At 38.7% G+C, this 27,079-nt stretch overlaps 1 protein-coding gene across 1 annotated transcript; it reads left to right on the top strand.

Moving 5' to 3' along the window:
- On the top strand, positions 1-27,079 carry LOC129262434 (uncharacterized). The gene is made up of 4 exons (XM_054900552.2): positions 1-174; positions 8,175-10,311; positions 11,140-11,191; positions 17,661-27,079. Exons 2-4 carry the CDS (start codon positions 8,347-8,349, stop codon positions 23,501-23,503), a joined length of 7,860 nt encoding a protein of 2,619 aa, XP_054756527.2. The 5' UTR covers positions 1-174; positions 8,175-8,346; the 3' UTR covers positions 23,504-27,079.

Below are 27,079 nucleotides of genomic sequence, written 5' to 3'. Positions count from 1 at the left end.
GACACACGTATTTCCAGTATTCATAGAGCAGAGTGGCAGAGCGGAGTCAGCAGATTGTTGAGAAGAATAAACAGCTAAAACCTTGTTCAATTTTTCCTGCTGCCTGGACTTTTCGAACTGGTTTACCAGAGAGACAGCGAGAATTCAAGATCTAACAAGTTTGAGTACCGTTCGGTAAATATAAACTTCAGATTCTAGCCTCAGACAAATGTGGTTCATGCGATGAGCTTGGCTGAGCAAATTTGACCGCCGCGATGCATGTGAGCGCGGCGCACCCACTTCAGCCAGCCGGCACTGGCGGCGGCGTAACCCAGAGAGCTCCGGACCGCTTCGCGGGCTGGAGCCTGACGACAGATGCATTTACTAACATTACATGGATACCTTCAAGGTTGGGGGTTGGGTACAAAAAAACACCCAAATTTAAAGAAAAAAAAGAAATCCTGCACGCACCTCAATTTTATCTATGAAAGTTTAATAGACAGCAGAATCCTGACATCATCGAGCTCGAGGCAGTTGCCAGACCACCGACCAGGCCAGGGGCAGGGTGACCAGATATTACAAATTATAAAATAGGTGTATTATTTCAAGCATCGCGATTGGCCAATACGCGTCACATGACACCCAACTTTTTTGGTGCACTGCACGGTCGTGCAAAAGGTGCAGGTGCGCAACGAAAATTGACATTGCACGCTCAAGCAAACCAGTGCGGTAGAAGTCCCGGGAGAAGTCCAACAAAACTGTACTGTAACTTTTCAAGAATTTGTTTCTGTGTTGCTATTTTATAAAACAAATAATGCACTTGCTCTGTCGTGCGTAAAAGTAAATGCAGAGAAAGCTCGGTTTCTTCAGATGGTGCACGCTGGGCACTCGCCGCCAGCGGCTCGTGCACAGTGCGGCACCTATCTAAAGAAACCTCGCGTGCTCTGCATTTCCACTAACGCACTCGGCTGCATGCATTATTTGTATAATGATATAGGGCCAACGCCCGGGCAACGGTACAATCAATTGACCAAAAAGATCAACATAAAAGAAGGATACACAGTGTTAATAGACTTGTGAAAAAAATATAAAGAATTGGAAGGGACTTTAAGGGATGGTGAACAAAAGAATGAAGGAGAGAAAGAAAAGAGATGAATTCGAATTGAGAAGAAAGAAAGAAAAAATGAAGGGGAAAATGAAGAAAAGATAAAAAGAATAAAAGAAGGATGAAATTAAGAGAAAAAAGGTTTCTGTCATTCTTTAAATTGAATATAAAAAGAATGAAAAAGAAAGGAAGGGAAGATGAATAAATGTGTGAAAGACAAAATAAAGGAGAGAAAGAAAAAAAAGTAAGTAAAAAGGAGGAAAGAAAGAATGAAGGAAAGAAAAATATTTCCTTCATTCTTTGAAAGAAAAACAGAAAGGAGTGGAGGAAGGGAAAGGTTAAGGGAAAAGAATTAGAAGGAAAAATAAAATAAAGAATGAAAGAAAGAAAGAAAGAAAGGAGGAAAGAAAGGGAGGAACGAATGAAGAGAGGAGAGAATGAAAAAAAAATAATAATAATGGAAGGAGAGAAAGAACGAAAAGAAAAAGGAGAGGAAGGGAGAAAGAAGCAAAGAAAAGTTTTATAAGGGAAGGAAATAAAAAAAGAAAATTTAATAAAGAAGGCAGGTAAAAGAAAGAAGGAAAGGAAGAAAAATGACCACAGAGAGAAAGGATCAGGAAATATAGGAAATAAAGATAGATATTGGAACAAAAAAGGGCAAGCAGGAAGGATAGAAGGATGAAGAAAGAAGGATAAAAAAAAGAAAGAAAGAGGAAAAAAGTTCAAATTTCAAGCAACAAAAACAATCCAATCATCTAACCCAAATCATAATGATATTTGGTGTGTTTTAAATATATTTTTAAAATTTTAAATAATTAAAATGTTTTAGAAATGAATAAAATTTCAAAGTGAAACCTTGTCAACTTAAAAATTAGATGAAAAATCGCGGCATCATATTAAGACTCAAAACGAAAGCTGAAACAACTAGATCTAGTTATGAAAACTCAACTTGTTCCTCCGATTATATCTCCAAATAAGTAATCTGAGAATCCATAATATAATTATACAAATTTTCCGCTGACCTTGTGATTATTTGGGTGGAAAAACTGTTTATCATGTCATTGTTTGCACCAATTAGAATCTGCTCCGATCCTACATGTACATGCCTAGAGAATAGCTTGCCACACACAGGCAGGAGGCCAGTTCGTTTGCAAAAGTTTAGTTATTTTATTTTATTGTTGTCTCTGCTTCTTCATCTGTTGGTTAGTTGATGAAAATTTGTTACTATTAAATGTATTAACTACATTTTGTTCAATATTCTGAAATACGGGACAAATAGGCGTCCCGGGAAGGATTTTTCGGGACGTCTGGTCACCCTGAGCCAGACCCTCAAAAGGGGAAAAAGGCCGCGTACGTTCATTCACTTTCAAAATAGTACACCAAACTGGCCGATCAATATATAGGCATACCGGGGGGTGCATGCGCAAATTTGGCCAAGTCTATTTTATGCATGCGCCATCGGTATATTGATCGGCCATTTTTTTTTGCAAGTTTGAAAGCAAGTGAACGAACGCTGTCCTTTTCCCCCTTTTTTGAGGGTCTGGCTACTGCCTCGAAGTCAGGATTCTGCTGTCCATTAAGACCGGATTCAAGCCTTCATTCATAAAATTGAGGTGGGTGCATGATTTTTTTTTTCTTTTGGGTATTTTTGGTACCCCAACCTCGAAGGTACCATGTTAGTATTTGTTACATGTGGGAGCCTATGGTTACCTTCTGGGCTCTCTGGTTTAGCGGCGGCACAGCCGCCAAGCCAGGCTAGCCAGATCATGGGAACAAGCAACAGCGTCAGGGACATCCCGATAGTCCGTAAGTCCACAGGTCCCATTCTAAATAGCCCTGGGCAATCGCCCCTGAAAACTACTCCAAAGGACCGCATGTTATAGTTCGCGGGGCCGATAGACGCATAGTCAGTTAACACACAATAGTAACAGGGGAGGGGTATTCTCAGGAAAAGTTGTGTAGGGGTATTTGCCTATAATTTGCCCTTGGAGGTGATTGTCTAGCCTAGGGTACGGAGCCTTTAAAGTGCCATCGACTTGACGACTTTGGGAGATACTTCATCTTGCCATGTTGACTTATAACAAGTTATATATGGCAAGATATTTTATCTTGACTAGTCAACTTATAAAAAGTTATATGGCGAGATATCTGGATTCTCGCCGGGACTTGTTCACTTCATATCCCACCTTGTCAATTTCAATTTATTTCATTTTCAACAGAACAAAGTAAAGTGGTCGAAATAACTACAATGAACTTATACAGACAATATAAATTGAGGCATGTACAATACATGACACTTTTCCCTAAGTAAAACAAAACAAGGTATCATATATAAGCAAAATATCATAAACATTATAAAATAAAATTCTGAGTAAATGGAGGGATCCACTAAAAAGAAGTGCTTGTATTGTGTGGACCCCTCTGAATAATTATTGAAGAATTGCCTACGAAGACGGACACAGAGGTGACAAAACAGAGAACAGCAGAAAAAAAAAGAATCTTGACATATAACGTTTTATAAGTCGACTTGGCAAGATAAAATATGTTGCCATGTCGACATGATTGTTATGTCGACATGGCAAGATAAAATATAAGCTTATTAAGTCAACATGGCAAGATAAAATACATGTATGTCGTCAAGTCGATGGTATTTTAGATGCTCCGTACTAGGGGTTATTATCCAGGGAAATTGTTGGGGGGGTTTACAGTCTCCGGCGGTAAAAATATGGGCTAATGTTTTCCTTGAAGCAGTTGTCAGGGGGTGATTGCCCTTTGGGTTATTGTTATAGAACCCCATGGTCTCATATGCGACAAGAATAGCACTTCAATGAACAATTTGTGAAGGTATTTGTTGCATTTCTACTTTGAATGCCTAAGTTATAGAATTTTGCTATTACAATGTGCTTGGCCAACTATACCAGTCTCTAGTAGATGCATTATTGCTTTCTTGTGAATTTAATGAAGAGCACAATTCAAAAGAATATATGAACAATAAAGACATCAAAGTTGGTGCTTACCTCATTGAATATTAAGCCACTATGCCTCTTGAGTACAAATAATAATAATAATAATAATTATAACATTTGTAGGGCGCTTAATACAGGTGTTTCTAAGCGCTCAGTTTTCTGCCTATCAACTAAATTACCGGGGGGAAAAAAAAAAAAAAAAAAAAAAAAAAAAAAAAAAAAAAAAAAACCTTGATATATTCAAAGCAAAATTTTAAACAAACAAATGCAACTAAGATGTGCACCTCAATATAGACCAACCCACAACTGATACCTATACATTAAAAAGGTGGGTCTTTAGCAAGGTCTTAAATTGATCAAGGGAGTTGGCATTATGGATGTAAGATGGTAATTTATTCCACTGGATTGGAGCAAAAAAACGGAAAAGGCTCGATCCCCATAACTGGTATTTGTACGTGGTCCTAAAGTAAGCTGCAAGGTTGTTGAAGAACGAAGTGGTCTGAGTGAGCTAGAAGAGCGGAGAGAAATGAGATTAGAGAGGTATTCAGGAGCTAGGCCATTGATTATTTTATACGTCATGAGAAGAACTTTGAAAATGATGCGTTGGCGTATTGGAAGCCAATGAAGTGATTTCAGAATAGGTGTAACATGTTCAGATTTTCTTGAAAGAGTAACAAGCCTTGCAGCACTATTTTGAATTCTTTGAAGTGGGCGTAAATGTGACAGTGGGATACCAGAAAGAGCAGAATTGCAGTAATCAATGTGGGAAGATACAAAAGCATGGGTAAGTTTAGCAGTTGTGGGTTGGTCGAGTAGCCTCCTCATTTTTCCAATCTTAAAAATACCAAAGGAGGCAGACTTACAAATATTCTTAACATGCTGTTGAAATGTGAGATTCTTGTCAATTGTCACCCCAAGATCCCTTACCAACTCATTACACATCAAAATACTATCGCTAGTGCTACTTGTGGTTGAGAGCATTGGGAAGGACTCTGTGTTTCTAAATTTGGAGGAGATGTGGATCATTTCAGACTTGCTTTCGTTAAGACAGAGTTTGTTATCATGTGACCAGGCTTTGATGTCCTCTAAGCAACTATTGAGCTTCTGTGCAGCTTCATGTTTACCAGTGGGTTTCAAAGTGATGTAAAGTTGTGTATCATCAGCATACAAATGACCTTCTTCTGATCTTGCGCAGAATGGAACTGTGAACTGGCTTATTTTACACACACCACGGATTATCGGACCCCTGGACTATCGGACCCGCGGATTAACGGACCCACGGACTTGTGAACCCGCGCACTATCAGACCCTCGGACTATCGGGCTGTAACCACAGCGTCGGCCGTCAGCGACGCTGAAGTTGCGGGCGGGGGTAGATTAGACCAATAAATAGATCTATTGCTGTCAGGGATTTGCTCCGCTGAGACTTTGTCTGGGTCAGCGGCATCCCTCCATCAATAGACTGATGACGGCCATTGAGCATTGGGCTCATACATGTAGACAGTGCTGGAGCTCCACACCGATGCCTTTACTACAGCGTCCATGAGAATATGGAGAAAAGGGTGCAATATCTACTCCTGAATTTTGCTTTTTGACAGGAAAAAGGGAAGATATAGTAAAGATAGAGCCCACATGCATTCAGCTTACTACCTTTCCGAAAAATATGCTGGAAAATAGCAAATTTTGATGACAAACAGATCAGGGTCAGCCAGGTTCTTCTTCAACCACTCGATCGCCATCAGCGCAGCGAAAGCTGAGCGTACAAAAGTGCCTCCCAATCCTTGCACAATAGATTCGGTCCACTGAATCTATTGTTCTCTGATGAAACAGGTAGTAAAAGAATTGTGACTGGTACTGAAGCTGACGGTGATCGAGCGATTGAAGAGAACCTGGCTGATCCTGATGCGTTTGTCATCAAAATTCGCTATTTTCCAGCATATCTTTTGGAAAGGTGGTAAGCTGAATGTATTCAATATAAGTTTATCTTTATTATTTCTCCTTTTTTCCCCGTCAAAATGCAAAATTTAGGAGTAATCGAGGAGGGTGCATAGGCGCTGTAGTTAAGGCTTCTGTGGAGCTCCACCATTACGAGCGCAATGACCATCATCCGTTTGTGTAGGAGGACAAACAAAATCAGAAAATTTTGAAAAACTCCTCTGAAACAGCAGATTTATCAGTCTAGGGGTAGATATACCCGAGTGTCTATCATGCAGTTTATAATTATATGATAGTGATGCTGGTATTCTATTGGATTCTAGGAATCTCCAATACAGTGGAGGGGTCACCTAAGAGAGAGAGATAGCTTGGTTTTGGAGCTTTAAGTTTAATTTCTATATAAATCTCCGGGGCTAATGCAGTTTCACACCAGCCAACTTCGCGAAAAATTTTCCCACCACTAAAGCCTGTAAAAGGCACCAGTAACTTAGTCAGTAGACTACATTGTTCGCAAATTTCATAGCAATTCTTGCAATCACATTTCAAGGTCAATATGCCCTATGATTTTCTGAATGATACGATCAGGAATGACTGTATTTCGGATTCAATCTCGTGTGTGCGTCATCATTCAAATATTCGGCCAGACAGCGCTTCGCTTGGATTCGCCATAATTTTTAGATGGACTGAAGTTAGTGACCTACAGCAGCTCACCTATTTGTTGCAGCATGTTCACATGATTTTGTTCACTAACTTCTGGATGTCCGGCTGAAAATTTGAATGATGACGTCAAGATCAAAGCCGAAATACAGCCGTTCCCAATCGCGATATTCGGAAAAGCAGTGGGCATATTGACCTTGAAATGTGATTAAGAGACTTGCTAAATGCTATGACATTTGCAAACAATTACTGGTGGGGAAATTCTCTTGAAGTCAGCCGGTGCAAAACTGCATTAGCGCCAAATCTCCTGCTCCAAGCAAACAAAATTTGTTTCAGCATTATCATGAAATTAGTCTGTCATCAGTATAAAGGTGCCCCAACAAGTCTGCGCAGTGCCCCTCTTAGTGGATGGTATAATAACCAAACACTTTTCATAGATTCAATCATATCAAACACGATAAAATTCATCAAATTTCCACCATAGCCTACATACACAAATACCTATAGAATATAGATGTAAAGATGTAAAAATTTTGCTGAAACAATTGTTACTTTTTACGAAATCAGCTCCCGATTGCACCCCTCTTCGCATGTGAAATATTTTGGCTGCTTGATGGTATCAACTATCATATACCGATCGTTTGTTTCCTGTTGGAACAGTTGAGAAAACAACAAAATCACAGATGAGCTATTTTTACCATATTTTTATGATATAGACTTTGAAAGTGTGTTTTTGACCATTTTTCATCACCTTTCCAGTTCCCTTGATAAGGATGTTGCAAAGTTTTGAGCGTATGATCAAGTATCACTGAACATCCTGTGCAAATTTCAGATCACATGACCAAGATCAAAGGTCATTTAGGGTCAATGAACTTTGGCCATGTTGGGGGTATTTGTTGAATTACCATTGTAACTTTGAAAGTTTATGGATCTAGTTCATAAAACTTGGACATAAGAGTAATCAAGTATCGCCGAACATCCTGTGCGAGTTTCAGGTCACATGACAAAGGTCATTTAGGGTCAATAAACTTTGGTCATATTGGGGGTATTTGTTGAATTACCATCATAACTTTTAAAGTTTACGGATCTAGTTCATAAAACTTGGACATAAGAGTAACTAAGTATCACAACACCCTGTGCGAGTTTCAGGTCACATGACCAAGTTCAAAGGTCATTTAAGGTCGATGAACTTTGGCTATGTTGTAGGTAATTGTTGAATTGCCATCATAACTTTGAAAGTTTATGGATATAGTTAATGAAATGTGGGCATGGGGTAATCCAGTACTTATCATTGCTCATCTCGCACAAGTTATAGGTCACTTGATCAAGGTCAGATGTCATTTAGGGTCAATGAACGTTGTAGCATATTGTATGAATGGTGGTTTTTTGTGAATAATTATTTTATAGTCATTTTCAAAGTTGGCACTGCCTCTAAATTGAATCGCGTAATGCACGCGAGACTGCCAGAGGCACTCCACTTGTTTGTTTATTTACATTCTTGATTTTTTTTTTTCTCTCTCTCTTAAAATGCAGGATACTCCGAATTTACCCTCCCAGCTCTGCATGTACCTGTGTGAAGGAGATTTACCCCAAGGCTGTAATACCTGATCTTACAGATCTTCATAGGCTCCATCACAGACAATGGTAGCATGCATGGGATATCAACCAGACAAGTCCTGTAAAAGTGCAAAATGCTTGTGGTAGGATGGATGGAAGAAGAAGGTATGATGGACAACACCATCCTGGAAGGGATCATGATGTCAATCATCAATTCCATCATGGACACTTGGCTTACAATGACCAGATGATGGACAGAGAAAGCTATGAACACTTTATGAGGAGAACTTCCCAACCATCATCAAGGTATCATGGTGGGATGCCATACTATGGAAACCAGGGTGTTCAAGGGTCACCTTATTCAAATTGGCAAGGTCAGACAAGGGGTCGATCCCACGCACAGAATACATATCATCCTCAGGTACTTCCTAATTGCTATGGCCAAACTAACTTTCCAAGTGGACAAACTGCTGGACAGTTCTCACATTTTGGATATGAGGGATTTGGGAATGCTGCTGATGGGATTCCTATGCATGCAAGGCATTCATTGCCAAGTGGTTTCGGTGCTAATGATAGCAGGCAGGGCTTCTGGAATAATGAAACGTATGGTGGTTCAAGTCGGGCAAGAATTTATGAGTCCAGAGGCTACCCGCCACCCTATGATCCATCTGGAGGCAACGCAGGACTTGCCTCTTCACAAGTTCATCAAGGAATCGAAAGCAGCATCAATGCTACAGACTTGGCTGTGACTTTCAATGATAGAAGTATTAGGAATCCACACTATACTGAATCCCACAAAGGTAACCCACCTTTGGATGCTGGTTGTGTAACATCGGGATATCAATTGCAATTAGAAAGTAGCAAGTCAGATGTACCCATACCGTCTGTATCTTCACAAAGTTATTCTTTAGGTGCTCAGCTATCGAATCTTGGATCTCCTGACAATGTTCCTTTGCCGTATTCATCAAGAAATAACACTGGTGGAAAGAGTCCCTTACCTTGCTTTGACAATCAGGAGCATGTTACTGCTGATAATTGTTGGATGCATTACCAAACAAAAAATGTTCCTGACAGTGGAGGGAAGAGGACAGAATCCCATTGTCCTAGCAAGCATTCATCATCTACACCATCATTGCAAGGGAGTGGCAAATGTTTTGGTGATGACGCTCATGATCAACTGGAGGGTCCTGTTGATCAGGATTCTCTCAATGTGAAAAGAAAGGAGCCATCTTCTACCAGTCACAAATCTTCAGACCATCCTGTAAAGATTCCACAAGCAGAATTAAAGAATGATAATGTCTCCACTGATACAAAACACTTCAAGGAAAGAATTGTTGAATCTGAGAAAATGCTAATTTCAAGTGAAGGTGAAAATGAGACGAAATTGGAAACCCATGAGTATGTGACCAAGAATTTTCCTGAAATTGCTGAACATAAGGAAAGTGACCCACCAGTATCTTTGCTGCATGATCATAAAGATTGCAGTGCACTATTAGAAGATACAAGGCATGAAGTTCAGATCTGTGAGGAGGCTTGCTCACGGCAAGAAAAACATGTAACACCCACAGAGATTTGTGATGATCGTCATGATGCAAAAGAAGGAAATGTACCAAAGAAGACTCCTACAAAATCAGTTCGAGCAACAGTAGATCTGAGTGCTTCGGAACTTGGCTGCAGCACTTTGGTTCAATTCGAGGGTGGTACATGCACGTATATCAAAGGAGAGCCTACAGGTCAAAAAGGCGAAGGAACATTCTACTGTTATGGTCAGCAGGATGATGATACAGAACCAGAGCCAAGAGTAGGGTCCCCTCAAGAGAAACGTCCTCCAGCAATACAAGAATATAAAGATTTGACAATAGCCACAACAAACCCACAAAGTAGTCAATACCATCTTCATCATGATGACATCTCTATGGGAAAGCTCCAAACGATGCCCGAAGTGAAGTGTCGGCTAAGAGAAGGAGATGGCAATGGTCAAAGTCCAAAGGAACTTGAGTGTGTCTTAGATGCTCCAAGACATTTTGCAGTTCCTTTGGCTATTCGAGAACATAGCACAGTGATGGATTGCAACAATGATTTTGATGCCTTGCCAGTTGAAGCAGAATACCAGGTACTTTTACACACAAATTATAGTAATCTTCTGGTTGTTAAAAAGACCCAAATAAAATCATTGTATAATTTGTAATTTTTTAAATGATATTTTGGGAAATGAGTATAGACTATTGGCCTAATCCAGCTTTTCAAATGCCTCACATTGATATCATGATAAGAAACCGCTTTTAACAGCCAGGCAACACTACAATAGGGGGGAGGGGCAGGACCACAATTATTTTTCAAGTGGCAAATAAAAATAAAACAATATAATTAGAAAGGAGAGTAAGAAAAAGAGAGTTCTACTCTTGGACATGTATCTCTATATTAAAAATAAAAAACATGCCGCACCCCCCCCCCCCCCCCCGGGTCAGGCCAACCATTTCTATGTATATTAAAACAATGGTGTTCATTGATCAATGGTCCTAATCACAAAGACTTAAGCGTGACTTAGAGTCGCACTTCAATTCCCAGTTGTATACGGCATAGAAGACATCACTACCATCCATCAACCAGATTGCGCGTTACATATCATATGCACGTCAGAGTTTAAGTGCGACTCTAAGTCATACTTAAACCTTTGTGAAACACCCCCCAGGTATCATTCCAACCCCAACTACATGTAGTTGCACTTTCATATTATTTTAATTTTATCAGTTTTCCTTGTCAGATATGAAAATTGGCTTTCTCTATTTCTGATTCATTCTTATTGTTGTTGAATCATTTGTGTTGCGTATAGTTATTCAACCATTTGGTGAAGTCATGCACTGTACAGTAGTAAGGCAGATTGTTAACAATTTTTATATTACATTTCAGTCAATTGTTTCTTCTTTCTCTTTTTTGGTAGGAATTCATCAATTCTTCAAAATTCAACACAAGACATGGCCCTAATGATGATGGTAAGTTAAGTGATTTCCTACTGAACGATTGAGTGGTTTTGGGAGGCATTGGCCTGAATTCACAAAGGTGGTTTTTAAAACCGTTGATGGAACCCATGGTTTATGCAAATTTCCTGTATAAATTACACTTATTCAACGCGTATATGAAAAATTCCAATGCTGATGCGCGCTTGTGTCACAGTGCGCCAAATTGATGCATGTTGCCGTGGTTATCCATGCTATTTTATTCATGAGTCCACTGTTTTGAATTAATGAGGCGACTATTCAAACAGTGAACTCATAAATAACCACCATGGCAACAGGTGTCAGTTTGGCGCACTGTGACAAAAGCAGGCATTGGACATTTTTTAATACACGCAGTAAATAATTCATACATGTACAGGAAATCTGAATAAACCATGGGTTCAACTGATGGTTTTGAAAACCACCTTTTTTAATTCAGTCCATTATGCTTTTAGGTTGTCCATCCATCCCATTTTTATTTGATAACTAAAAAAGAATCAAACATATTGGAAGGAAGATGATCTGACAAGATTTTAGGGTAATGTGGTCAAAGGTCACAGGAGTCTTTCTTTGCCTGACAACATCTCATTCTCATGAAAGTATGGAATTGTTTGATGGATCAATTTTTAGCTTGGTTTATGAATATATGTGAACACTGAACAGCCACCCCAAAACCAATGTCGCCAGGGAAGGTTGTCTGTAAATAGCCAAAATAGTAATTTGGTCTTTAAAAAAAAGGTAAGTTGAAAGTTATTCTTCTTCTAGATAACATACTGTCAAAATTTGAAGTTGTTAAGTTGAATAAATGATACAATGATAAAAGATTCAAGAGTTCCTTTGACATCCTATTTACAGACTACTTGGAAGTTTCAAGAGATTGTGCGCATCTCATGCTTGAGTGATCTCCAAGCTTCAAACCTTGTTTTTTTCTTTATTCTTTAAAGCTATCTGTGAATTTCTTCTCCATTCAATCTATTAGTTGAGTGGGTTGAATTAATGTTGGTCAATTTTGATAAGTGAATATCATCTTGAAGCTTGGGATTTGCTTTTTCAAGATCAATGAAAGTCTCAAATTTCATTTCTGGCTACTTGTTGGTTTTGGGGTCAAATATATTGGAGGGACAGTGAATTTGGGGTAATGAGGTCAAAGTTTACTGGTGGTTATATGCTTTGAAATATCTTGTTATGATAACCAATGAACCTCTTGATCAGTGATGAATGTGTAAATTAAAGATAAATACCAGTTGTGGTAACGATCTAAAAAAACAGACTCCAATGAAATTACCCTCAAAAGTGTTTGTTTGTATAAATAAAAAATAAGTGTCAAATAGCTCTGGAAGAAAATTGGTAATTGCAGAGAAATTTGGAAAATAAGCACGGAATTCCATCAAATGGTTTTTTTTTTGCTCGAGTGTGTGCGCTACTAGGTGGCCCAAAAGAGCTCTCTCCAATTTCTTCTTTTTATTGCTGTTACTGTTGCCGGTGATATATATATATATGGTCTATCACGTGTTGGAATATAAACCACTGACTCATCAGGACCAATTTGGAGTTATTCTTGTGCATTTCAAGTAGGATTTCTGCAGTATTTCTTTTGAAATGTCATATGTTCTACAAGTACACAGCCATGTTATGTAGTATATAGCCCTACTGTAGTATATGTGGTGCACTTCTATATACTGCTTCTATTAGGCCTATTCACCGGATTAAAGTGATTATCTTTCATCTGAGCTGAGGCATCAAACTTGACAATGGAGAGGTGTGCTTTAATCTTTTTGACCTTTTGTATGTGGATTGGTTCTACTACACAGTGTGAATATATCATTAACTCAACATGGAATCCGCATGATATCAAAAGCAAAGATGTCAAAGCCAAGTATGTTGGAGTTAGAATTAACTACTACCCTAATTCAGTTTCAAGTTTTAGATCTACATTGCTACAAGCAGGTGACATCGATCCGAATCCTGGCCCAAATGTGTCAGAAAACAGTGTCTCCCATGGCCACCCGCCAAACTCCAATTACATATCTCAAAATGTAATACTTGATAACGGAGTGTGCTTGAAATACAGTGTAGATGATTTATTGAAACTTAATGTTCGCTCATCATTTACACAACCTACAAGGCAATTATGGGAAGTCATCAATAACCTTGGCATTGCTCGAAGACGAAGAACCCACCGAGGGAAGCGTCGACCTCGGAAGTCTTACGATAGACCGCCCTCTACTGTTGAGTTACTACAACCTAGTCACACTAAAATAGTGCCCTCTGTTGTCGAATCGCAGCTACAACACGATCCTCCCATCGATGGCTCTCAAACCGCTCAAGATGCTTCTACGCCGGACATTCATCTAGATCCTGTAACCCCTTCCCACTATCAACAATGTAACTTAAACAATCACCCCGTCCCCAGTAGTGAAAAAACACAGTCGAATATTGCTCTACTGTCCTTCAATGCCAGAAGTATTAGGCATAAGACTGTCTCCTTTCAATCTTACTTGCAAACTAACCCAACTGATGTTATATCAATAAGTGAAACCTGGCTAGATGATGAATACAATTCTAGTGAGTTAGGACTTCCTGATGACTATTGCATTTTCCGTAATGATAGGCATAACCAAAGAGGGGGAGGTGTTCTCCTTTCGGCTCGATCTCGTCTCCTTCCAAAGCGTCTACTGGACATTGAGTCTCCGGATATGGAAATGGTTATTTGTGAAATAACTCTAAAGAAGAAGGTTAAGTGGATTATTTGCTCAATCTACAGACCACCAAACTCCAAGACTGAATTTTTTGATAATCTTGAAAGGGCGGTAGATAGTATGCAGGCCCAAAGTAGGAAATATCAAGGTATTGTCTTTGTAGGGGACTTTAATATAAACTGGAAAGATGAGAACTGTAGAAATAGGGATAGACTGCTTCAGATATTTGAAACAATGAATATGACCCAATGTGTAACCGATATAACTAGACCACAGCTAGATGACCCAAGTAAAGGTTCAATAATTGATCTTGTTTTCGCTAACCGTCCTGAACTCCTTCAAAGTATTGATGTCACTTCAAACTGTGTCATTAGTGATCACCATGCAATATTAATTAGATTTCATGCTAGTACACCTCAATTACCTAAGTCAATTATTCGGAAGTTTTTGTGTTACCAAAAGGGGGACTATGAACATCTGAACAATCTTCTTAGGCTTGCTCCCTGGGACCTATTCATGAATGACAATGATGTTAATGAAAGCTGGGAAGGTTTTTTTGACTTATATCAAGCTGCTATCAATGACTGTATACCGCATAAAATCCAAAATAAGAAACGATTTTGCCCTTGGATAACCCCAGAAATCAAGCGGCTAACTAATAAAGCTAAGAAGCTTTTCATTAGTGCCAAATCGCATGTGAATGATGAAGAGGGTGTAAGGAATGAATGGTGGGCTAAGTACAAAGCAGCTCGCAATCTCGCCAAGCATGAATGTAGCAAATCTTATTGGAATTATTTAAATGGGCTTTTCTCCATGCGAGATAACAGAAAACGATTCTTTGGATACATGCGCTCGCTGAGACGCAACCCAACTCCACCAATAATTTCTAGTCATAATGACAGAGTATTGAACAAGCCTGATGAGATTGCCAATTGTTTCTCTGATTATTTTGTTTCAGTGTTTAGTCCATGCGATTCTGACAATGTTCCGGAATTGCCGAGTGTATGTGATTTCCCTATTGATTCAATGAGTACCCTTGATTTCCCTGCAAGTGAAATAATGAAGCTAATTGACAACCTATCATTGAACAAATCTCCAGGTATCGATGGAATTACGGCTGTTGTACTCAAGAAAGTTAAAAAACCGATATCAGTGGTACTACAGCGTATGTTCAGGATTTCACTTTCACTAGGTCAACTTCCCATTCAATGGAAACAGTCCATTGTAATCCCAGTTCATAAGTCTGGTAATCCCTCTGATTATCATAATTATCGTCCGGTTGCACTCACCTCATTAGTTTGTAAGATGATGGAAACTTTTATTGACAGATCAATAGTGTCACATGTCGATTCATATGGTTTGCTCTCTCCAAAACAACATGGTTTCACTCCCAAAAGGTCATGTGTTACCCAATTACTTAATATCACCCATGATTGGTTAACGTCCTTGGAAGTATTGCCCACTCCTTTAATCGATGCCATTTTCTTCGATTTTAGCAAGGCGTTTGACCGAATGCCGCATAGTCTTCTACTAAATAAATTATCAAAAAACTACAATATCCAGGGCGATACATGGAAATGGATTAAATCTTTTGTTTGTGGGAGAGAACAATCCGTTCAGTTCCGGGGGTCACGATCATGCTGGTCAAAAGTTACTTCAGGAATACCACAGGGAAGTGTTCTAGGGCCAAGATTATTCAATCTGTTTGTTAATGATATCACTCATGTAGTAAAATCGCAATGTGTGCTCTTTGCAGACGACACGCTCTTATACCGTATAATACGAAACGAGTCCGATAAACAGTTACTCCAAGCTGACATTTCATGTGTAATTAAGTGGTGTGAATTAAACAAAATGCAACTTAATGCTGCAAAAACTAAAGTTCTTAGGATTGCCCCTCGTAAGAAAAATGTTGGGCAAACAGAGTATACAATTGATGATACAATGATAGAACAAGTACATTCTCTCAAGTACCTCGGGGTCACCCTTAACTCTAGTGTGACCTGGGATGACCAGGTTGATAATGTAATTAAAAGGGCTAATAGAATGCTAGGTCTTATATCGAGATTAGGTAATGGCGTGTCACAACAGGCATTATTCTGTCTGTACAAATCACTTGTGTTGCCAATCCTGGAATACGGGATCCCGTCATGGTATGTTTTCACAAGGAAACATACTGAAGCCCTGGAAAGAGTTCAGCGAAGGGCAACACGAGTAATCTTGAAACAAAGGCAACAGGAAATGCCTTACCCACAGCGCTTACAGAGCCTTTCTTGGTTTACTCTTGAATCCAGAAGGAAATATCTAATGATGTCATTTGTAATCAAAAACCTGTATAACATTGTATCATGTGAGGCGGTCAATGACAATATAACTGTACGATCACGCCAGAGTGAACACACAATCCTATTCCACCACATGAAAGCCAGAACCGAACGTTTGCACCAAACTGCAATACATAGATTTCCGATTATATGGGAAAGTATGCCCTCACATATCAAAGATGAAATTGTATCTGGAAACATCTCAAAACTTCTGAACCTCCTTCGTCGTGAAATTCTTTCTGTTTTTTGAATGATTAGATGTCCGATTTATAATGATATTTCCTTCGATAATGCTTAATTTATTATTTTCCCATTGACAAATTTCAACAAAAGAGCAAGTTTATTCATAATTTATACACTAAATCTAATCCGGCCTATTTCAACTTCAACATTATGTCATTTGATCGCTCTTACATGGTTTTATATATTCTTATTGTCTTATATCCCTTTACTTATGGTAGATGCAGTATTATATATCTATAATTTCAAACTTACGATTGCTTTAATGTTTGATGCTTATCATTCTAATGCTTGTAGATACATAATGATGTGATTGGGGAAGTATTGTGGGGGTTGGCTTGAAGTGACCAAGTTACATGTATGACCATTGTATTTTGCCGATTCTAAATATCTTCTTTTTATTTTCACCATTGGTGTTATGACCTGGATGGGGTTGGGAGGTTTGGGGAGGAAGACCTGTGGGTTATGGCTATTAAGTTAGCCTTTTCCATACCCAGGCAGCCTCTCCAACTCTCATCCAGGTCTTATTTTCTATATCATGTACAAGTTTGATTGATACTGTCTCTGATCTGTTTGTACTCTTATTTTTTTTAATGCCAAATAAAATAATAATAATAATAAAAAATGTCGGGTATTTTTTTAAGCAATATTAATACACTGTCCCACATATGCTTTTCTGTGTTACTGATCATCAGAATTATCAATTTTTAACTAAGATTTCATGATTCTACAAAGATAGGTTTACATTAATGTACCAGATCTAGATGTATGATAATATTTTGACAATTAACCTTGATTTAAAAGACTTTCTCGAGAAATAATTGTTTGCTGCAACTACTGTCTTTTACATGGTCTGATCCAGAACTGGTTTATTTACATTTAACCCAACTCTGTGAATTCATGAAAGCTGAAAAGTGACCACACTGGAAATTACCAACACAGATTAGCACATGTGGGGCAATGTATACCAGTTACTTGGGGGAGGGGGAGACCTATCATGAGTTGAATACTATGCTTCTTTTGTCTATTTCTTGACATGTTTTCCTCCAAATCAATCATTTGTCACATAAATTCATACATACTTTTACTAGATTCAGTTCAAACTCATTCTAGATCATTTCCACTACTGGCATTTATCTTTAAGATCTTAATATCCATGTAGAAATTCTAGACTGATTCTCTTACTTATTTTATTCCTTACAGTAATGTTTGATAGATGCCCCTCATGCTGTGAACTGGTAGCCTGTGATGACATGGTAGAACATTCATTTAAATGCAAGGTATCAAAACCAGACCCGGGTGAAGCTCCAGGCAACCTCCCTGTCGACCTAAAACCACCAAATGACGATGAAGCAGCTATGAACTGTCCAGAATGTGGAGTTGGCTTCCAAACAACAGACGACCTGGTCATCCATCTGCGCATTCATGAGATGTTGGCTAAGAATGCCAAGAAAATTCAGGAAGCAGACCAAATGATGTTGATGACTGAGGAGATGGAGAAACAAATGACAGAGATGGCTGCAGACATCTCTGAACAACAACCTGAAGAATGTGATGTGTGCTACGAGGTCTTCACTGATCCTACAATGATTCCGTATCACAAGATGATGCACCAGCAGTTTCCCTTCCATTGCAGGAAATGCAACCTCTTCTTCAGCACCCTTACGGAACTGTACAAGTCCCGTTGCGCCGACCAGAAGCGCCACAAGGTCTTCAAGTACAGGTGTGAGAGGTGCAAGGGTGTCCTCCTGGACTCGTATAAGATGCGGAAGCATCGGAAGAGATGTGAGGGAAAGATGGAAACCTGTAGGCTCTGCCAAGAGAAATTTCCATCCTTCAGGCAGTTGGCTCACCATGCAGAAATCTTTCACAATGAAAAGATGAATAACATTGGCAAGGATAGTGGAGAAATCAATGAAACCAACATTGATCAGGCAGTTTCTGAAACTGAAAATACTGATCTTCAAGATGGAAATGCTCAAGATGAGAAAGTTGCAGTCCAACATGTTCAAGATGATGAACATGTAGTCCACAGTGCTGAAGGTCATCACACTTCAGATAAAAAAAATTCAGATTCTATGTTGGCAGAACAGGATTTGTTACAGCATGATACCAGTCTAGAAATTAAATCAGAAAGTAGACATGTCAAGGATGAAATCGGAAAAACAACTTACCAAAATGAGCGTACTGTTTCTGAAGGACCTGGCAGGATGGAAGAGCCTACGGATGCTATGGAAGCAAAAGCCAGTCCTTCAGAATACGGTGGTGTGATTCTGTGTAAAATCTGTGGAAAAGAACTACCAATGTCACATAGATATCATGGACGAGCGTGCAAGGAAATTCCAGAATACTGCAAGACTTGCTCAAAAACAAGAACAAAGAGAATGTCCTCTCGAAGCATAGGATCTGAGAAAGAGAAAGAGCCGGGCCAGAAAAGAACTTTGCCCATATCGGACAGCACATCAGAAGAGGACACATGTGAGAGTATAACCACGGAACCATTAGAAAAGAAGCGCAAGAAGGGTCAAACTGATGGTGAGACATGTGATGCTTGTGGGAAGTGGTTCAAGAACTTCTCAAAACTTGAAAAGCATGCTGGAAAGTGTGATGGTGTAAAGAAGCAAAAGGACAGAGGGGTTTGTCAAGATTCTCCAAATCCAGATGATGAAATTAAAATGAACTGGAAGTCTTGGGATCATGAGGTCAAATGTGACAGGACTTGCTCAAAAAAAGAAAGTACAAAAAAAATGCCATCTCAGAGCTTCGCATCTGAGACAAAGAAAGAGCCAGTTAAGAAAAGAACTTCGCCCCTATCTGATAGCCCATCAAAAGATGACACATTTGATAATAAAATCATTGAACCATTAAAAAAGAAGCATAAGAAGGATCAAACTGATGGAGAGACAAGCGGTGCTTGTGGAAAGTGGTTTAAGAACTTTTCTAAACTCGAAAAGCATGCTGGAAACTGTGATGGCGTAAAGAAGCAAAAGGACAAAGGGATTTGTCAAGATTTTCCGAAAAGAGGTGATGAAATTAACTTGAAATGTTTATCTGGGGGTCTTGGGGTCAAAGATCACAAAATGAAATCTCAGAGCTTAGCATCTGAGACAAATAAGGAGCCAGTCAAGAAAAGAATTTTGCCCCTATCCGACAGCACATCAAAAGACTACACATTTGATAAAACCACAGATGGCGAGATATGTGGGGCTTGTGGAAAGTGGTTCAAGAATTTCTCAAAACTCGAAAAGCATGCTGGAAAGTGTGATGGCGTAAAGAATAAAAAGGACAGAGGAATTTGTCAAGATTCTCCAAAACGAAGTGATGAAATAAACCTGAACTGGAAATATCCTACAACACATCAGTGTCCTAATTGTAAACGAATGTTTTCAAAGGAGAAGAGGTTAAAAAAACATGTGAAAACTTGTCTGTGGATTCCAGAAAGCACTTCTTCGGAACCAAGTGTACGCTCAAATGCTCCAGTTGATGACGTATCAGATCAAGAAGATGAGCTTTTATTGACTGCCTTGGAAAATACTGATGATGCTGGTGCCAGAGATGCAGTTAGGTTTACCAATGCTGATGGTGTTGATAATTCATTGGTTTCCTCACCTATTGAATCGGTGGAAACACCTATTGAGGACAACAGTATAGAATCTGTGTTTGCTGCCGAAATTAACCAGCTGACTATGAACAAAGAAGAGTCTGATCAAAGTACATGTGACGTAGCTGTTGGAGAATATAAGCAGGAGTTAGTTAAGATGAAAGTGCCTGATAAAAGTAGCTGTGACATGGTAGATGCAGAAGTTTATCAAGAACAAGTAGACAGAGGAGAACCTAGTCAAAGTAAATCTGTAACAGAAGCTAAATGTAACCCAGAGACAATGGTCAGCGAAGATTCTGATGACAGTTCTCATGGATTACCTGTTACCAAAGTTAATCAGGAGACAATGGACAGTGGAAAATCCAAAGACACAGAAATTTACCAGCATGCTTTGAACAGTGGAAAACCCATTGGAAATGAAATTAACCAGGTTTTGGACAGTGGAAAGTCCAAAGAAACAGAAGTTAACCAGGAGGCTTTGGACAGAAAGAAGTCCAATGAAACAGAAGTTGACCAGGAGACTTTGGACAGAGAGAATTCCAATGATACAGAAGTAGATCAGGAGGATTTGGACAGAGAGAAGTCCAATGAAACAAAATTTAAACAGGATTGCTTCAACCGAGAGAAGTTCAAAGAAACAGAAGTTAACCAAGAGGCTTTGGACGGAGAGAAATTCAAAGAAATAGACGTTGACCAGGAGGCTTTGAACAGAGGGAAGTCCAAGGAAACAGAAGTTAACCAGGAGGATTTGGACAGAGAGAAGTCCAAAGAAACAGAAGTTAACCAGGAGGATTTGGACAGAGAGAAGTCCAAAGAAACAGCAGTTAACCAGGAAGCTTCAGACAGGGGGCAGTCCAAAGAAACAGAAGTTAAACGGGAGGCTTTGGACAGAGAAAAGTCCAAAGAAACAGAAATCAACCAGGAGGTTTCGCTTATGGAAAAGTCCAAAGAAACAGAAAAGGCTTTTGACAGAGGGGAGTCCAAGGAAACAGAAGTTAACCAGGAGGATTCGGACAGAGAGAAGTCCAAAGAAAAAGAAGTTGACCAGGAGGCTTTGGACAGAGAGAAGTCCAAAGAAACAGAAGAGGCTTTGGACAGAGGGAAGACCAAAGAAACGGTTAACCAGGAGGCTTTGGACAGAGATAATTCCAAAGAAATAGAAGCTGGCCAGAGGACTTTTGACAGAGAGAATTCCAAAGAAACGGAAATTAACCAGGAGGCTTTCGACAGACAGAAGTCCATGGAATCGGAAAGTATACAGGATATTTCCACAATGCGTGCTACCAATCGAGTTGTGTCATCCCACAAGGACAGATCACCAGTCGCAGAGACTAACATAAATCTTGTACAAAACGCTTTTGTTACATCTTGCGTCCCAGAGACCTCATCAGGGGGTGAAGAGTTGCCTGCAGAATCAAGTAGTGAATGTGATATTGCAAAATCTGTAGGACAGGGTTATAAGGGGGAAATGTCAAACTATGATGGAGACTTAATCGCTGATCCTTCACCAGCATCGAAACAACTCATTAATTGTAGAAGTGAGATAGTGAACTCTGTATCTGAACCTACCAAGGCAGTTCTTGGTCCAGATGCAAGAGGTACAAGAGACACTTCATCAGATAAAATTATTCAGGAACACTCATCAGAAGGGGATTGTTCGCAATTGTCCTCCAGAGAAGCAATGACACCAGACCACTTGCCATCTGGTGGTTGTCCCATGACAAATTCACCATTGTTAAAGGCTAACAAAAACACTGAGATGGACATCTCTGATTCTGCATGCTGCATAGCTGAGGAAACGGGATGCCTAGAGGCTGATTTATCTTCTCCATCAGCAGGAGCAGATGTAAAGAAGGACTCTTATTTGGCAGAGGAATCCAAATCTGCTTGTCCAGAGGTTAACAAGGGGAAACACACTAACCTAAGAGAAGTACTGGTCATCACAGAGTCTGTAGATCAAAGTGTTAATAATTCAGCAGAACCTGAGCAGGCATCAGGAGCTGATGATACAGAATTCCTTTCTGTGGTTGATGTAGCTGCTGGACAGCTACTTAGAAAATCTTTAGATGATGATGATAACACAATTAGTTCTGGTTCTCAGACATCTTCAAATTTGATGGACATCGACACTTCTCAAGGAATGTCATCAAATGCCCCCGCACATCAAGAGCCTGCCCAAACGTCATCCCAAGACAGTTCAGGGAATACTACCAAGGGATCCATTGAAGTTATTACTGATATCGAAGAGAAGGGCCACTTCTCTGGGCTTCAGGATAAGAGCATTACAGGTTCACCATTGAAGGTTGAATACACCATGGGTTTAGAAGCTGTCGATACTATTTCTCTAGAATGTGAAACCATCCCTGGACATCACTGTGTCTATTGTGCTGCGCAATTTCCTTCCAGGAATGACCTTTGGAACCATGCGAGAGGCTGCCGCGACAACCATCTTATGTTAATAGCTAATCGGGTTGCTGGAGAATCCAAACCCGGCCTTGTGATTGAACCTGTAGTCTTGGAAAAGGTGCCCTGGCAGGTACACAACGATTACACCAAAAAAGAGGCTATGGTTATGAGGACTGAGATTGGAATCGACCTTAATTGTGTCCTACCTGCTGTTGGTTATAAACATCCGCCCAACAAACCTCCTAACCCTCAAACTGCCAAACACAAGAAAAGGAAAAAGAAAAATAAGATCAAGGAAGATGTAGAAAAGGAGAAAAAGAGAATGATTGAGAGAAAGAAGAGGAGGGAAAGGGATGTACAACGAGAGAAGATCCGTGTCCAAGCCAAACTGCAACAACTTGAACAGAAAAAATTAAAGCGGACAAAAAATAATGAACAGGAATCATTGAGACGTGAGCTGTGTGATAGGTCATTTCATTCCATAGATACGTTTGAAGAACGCAAAATTGGTCATGTGACCATCCCTCATAAGAAAGCTCTTACTGTAAGTGTTGAGAAACTTAAAATGGGAGAGATCGTAGGTAGCGAACAATTCAAGTCATCTAGTAAACACTCGGACACTATCAAGTTAAAAGAAAAGAAATCTTCAAAAAAGAAACATTCTAAAATTCCTGAAAGCAAGTCAGTTGCCAAGAAGATACTTTCAGTGGAGGAAGACCTATATGTGGATGTTGTAAGTTTAGACGACACATCAGCTAATGTGAAAAATCTTGATAAAAATGTACTCAAGAGTACTGGAAAACCTGATATCCCTGTAGCTGCAGTTGCAACGCCCAGAACTGCCACTGGGAATGCGACAGGCACTGAGAAGGTTGTAGATACGGGGATCTCACATGGGAACTCTAAAGCAACGGTGTGGAAGAAGAATGAATTTGGTGTGCAATTTCCTGTTGTTATTGAGGTAGAGTGTCCAGACTGTCAGATGATTTTCAGTCACCAGTCCACATTGGACAGGCATAGGAGGCTGCACAGAAAATAAACCCATCATATGTGTGATATTCAGAATAAAGGTAACTTGAACCAATAATTGAAAAGGGAAGATAAATGGACAGGAGCTGTGACGGGGATTTGTGCCCAAATATATTTATAAAAAGCTTCCCTTCATTCTTTGCAAAAGAGGTCTTATTCATAGTTCCAATTGTTCAATCCAGGTTCCTATTCACCTTACCTGGGTAGAGCTCAGCACAATGTGGATCAATTTCTTGCTGAAGGGAAACGTGCCATCATCATCACCATCCTTATCATTATTGTCATCACCATCATCATCTTCGTTATCACCATCATTTCATTATTATCACCATTGTCATCATCTTGAACTTTAATATTGTTATCACTCTCATAAATATCACCATAATCAACAACATCATCATCATCGTTGTCGCCTACATGCGTACTTATCATAACAGTGTCCCCTAAATCATTTCAACATAAATCAAAGTCCTGTCAAATTGTCTATACTATACATGGTCACTCTCGATTTTTCCCATTCAAAAGTAGGTAAATTGGTGATGGCAATATTCCAAACCTATTGACATGAAGTGTGTAAGTAACAAATTATTGTTCTTTATTTTTCTTTTTTTATTCAATATTTGGAAATGTTTCATGATATCTCTGATAAGTGCAATGTATATGGGTTAAAATAATTGCGATCATTCTCTCTTTTACAAATGTATCACCTATTCATAGCCAATCAAAAGTTTTCTGTGATGTCACTACATTGAGAATAAGTTTTGCTGTAAAAAAAAAAATATTACATAACTAATCACAACTTGGATTATAAAGTAATTTATTCATACATGTATTAATACTTTAATATTAGATAAAGAATCTGATTGCAGTTAGACTTTATAGTGTGCAAAATAATTTGAAAATGAAAGCAACCCAATTGTCAATATTACAACTCATTTGTATTTTAAGTCTTTGAACACAAATTACAATTAGACAATAAACACATACTGTAATCCATAGACCCCGGTCAAAAGATATTTAGAGCACAGTGCTCAATAGGTCAGGCACATAAGTCAAAGCCAGGTCTTTCAAACAGGAACCCCACGAGCAACTTTTCATTACCTATTCTCACATTACATCATAGACAAAATAATAGGAAATGTGCTATGAAAAGATGCATAAGGCCTTCATAGCGGGATTCCTGCCAAAAGACGCAGTCCAGACTTTGACAAGTTGCCTTGAAGTAGGAAAATTTTGAATTATTCCTGAAGTTTATTCCAATGTTAATACATTATTTGAAATTCCTTTTTTATTGACATAAGAAAAAAAATTAATATATTTTTGTCAGGCGCCTCGGTTTTGAAAGTGGGGGGGGGGGCTGATCATGTAGAATTTCAAAATCAGATGGTCATTTTTATGTGTGTGTTTTTTTGTACACGGTTTTTGACAAAACAGTAGGGGGGCTGAAGCCCACCCAGCCCCCCCTCCCAGTTCCACAACCCCTGTCTATTACCTTGTCTTTCTCTCTTCATCTCCAACTGTTTCCCCTTTTCTTACAATTGACCTATATTGTCACTTTTATTCTCAGTATTCTTTCTACTTCTGTCTCATTTTCCTGTTTGAGAGTTCGAATTTTAAATGTGTTTGCAGAATACTACTGTTATTGTGACACAGATGAGTGTTTCACGAAGGGCATAATACATAAATGACTTTACAAATGACACTTTCTTGTGCTAAATTATATATCCCTACATCACTTGGCACCGAAGAACATGTTCCAGTCGTGCGTAAAAGCCACGCGTAACTTTACGAGCAGCTTTATGAATCAATCACATCTCTACAGTATGATGGTCCTGAATTCCATACCATATGTACATCATGATTTTTTTGGCCAGTGTCTGTTTTGTCCAACCCATTGTAAATCATCTTGCAAGCATTTTTTGTAAATCCTGCATTTTGTTGTCTGTGTGAACAAGGGCCATCAGAGCCATGTGTCGTCAATTGCAATAAAATTATGGAACTTTGTTCACATACTTTCCAGAAAGCCTTTTCCACTTGAGTGGAAATTATAAAGAAATATGACTGAAAATTTCATGTTTTTAGATTTTTTATATTTGATTGAGAATGTACTTTATTCTCAAAGGTCAATATTCTGAATTGAAATATCCGTGGGCCCAATCTCACAATGAGATACAAATGATCCGATCAACCACAACTATGGAAAGCCAGCAACGCCAACATCAAAAATCCAGTGTTTGCTCAAAATGTTTTCTAGTTATTTTATCATGACAACTCTGTGTACTACTTCCTCTTCGTCAGTTCCAAAGGATGTGTAAATGTCCTGTAGGAGAAATTATGACAATGATGGATTCCCATATAGTTGAGGTTGATCAGATCAATCAGAACTCTTTGTAAGATGTGATCCAGATTTTGTGAATGTGGAGACACCTTTCCCGTAATGTGTATATATATTCTGTACATTGATCAGTATTTAGCTACTCACTGCCATTTTCTAATGACTTGTAGTATACTTGTATTTTGAATTGAAATGATTGTCAAATGTATCAATTGAAATGTGGAAGGTCGGCCGACAAAAGGACGTAAATCACATACTTTGCCATTATGAGCTTATGGTACCAATGAAAATGTAATCAGTAAAGCCCTAGATTCTGAAAACCATAACACCTAATGTGGATTCAACTACCTATTGCCTATCACCACATCTCAATATGTTTGTCTGATAGGTGGTTATTAACCATCACATCTCAAAATATCTGTCCTTTCAGTTAAAGGCCTTCTATTTTTCATCCTTCTATAGGCCTATATGATATGATTTTAAGAGGAAGGATATTCTTCAAAATAACTAGTCTGAATATTTTTCCCCCAAGAATCAGCAATCCTTTTTAGTCAACTGATTCTGACTACCTATATATATATTTAATTCCAACTCTCAACTTAATAATAGTTACATGCATGGCTTGGGAAATGATTATCAAATCATACTATATGGGGTATCAAGAGGAAAATGATCTAACAATTCCCAAACTGTAAAATATATTACCAAAATATTCAGTCGCTGTAGTACATTGGCTGTTTCACTTTCTGCAGTGGCTCCAATTACCTCTGTGCGCAAATGGAGAAAAAAATAAGAAATTAATTGATAAATCCCCAGAACATAATGTACATTCATTCCTTTCTAGATGAATAACAGCAATACATAAAGCTTATTTTTCAGCTGACTTGGTACAAATGGCATACAGTAATATGAATTTTAATTATTTCTTTTATTTTTATTTCTCATCTTTTCCCTGTTATAGTAACAGGAGAATAATCAGATTTGTTGCTGCTCTGTGCCCTGAGTGCTCTCTTATGTATTTTGTTTTATTTTCCCAAATTGTATAAAAATGTTATGTAATTGTAATGCAGTTACAATGTGGTATGTATAAAATCTGTTGTTTCTTTGTGGATAGTTTTTTCATGTTCCAAAGATGAAATGTTTCCATTTATTTTTATGTACGTTTTATGTACATTTTCCCCAGATTGAAATACAATGCTTGAATTGATGTATATTCAATTAAATGATTGTAAAACATGCTTTAATATATAA

Source organism: Lytechinus pictus, chromosome 5 (genome assembly GCF_037042905.1).
Source record: "Lytechinus pictus isolate F3 Inbred chromosome 5, Lp3.0, whole genome shotgun sequence".
In the NCBI taxonomy this organism is placed as follows: Eukaryota; Metazoa; Echinodermata; class Echinoidea; order Temnopleuroida; family Toxopneustidae; genus Lytechinus; species Lytechinus pictus.
The sequence above is the reverse complement of the archived record's forward strand: the minus strand, read 5'-3'. Positions and strand labels throughout refer to the sequence as shown.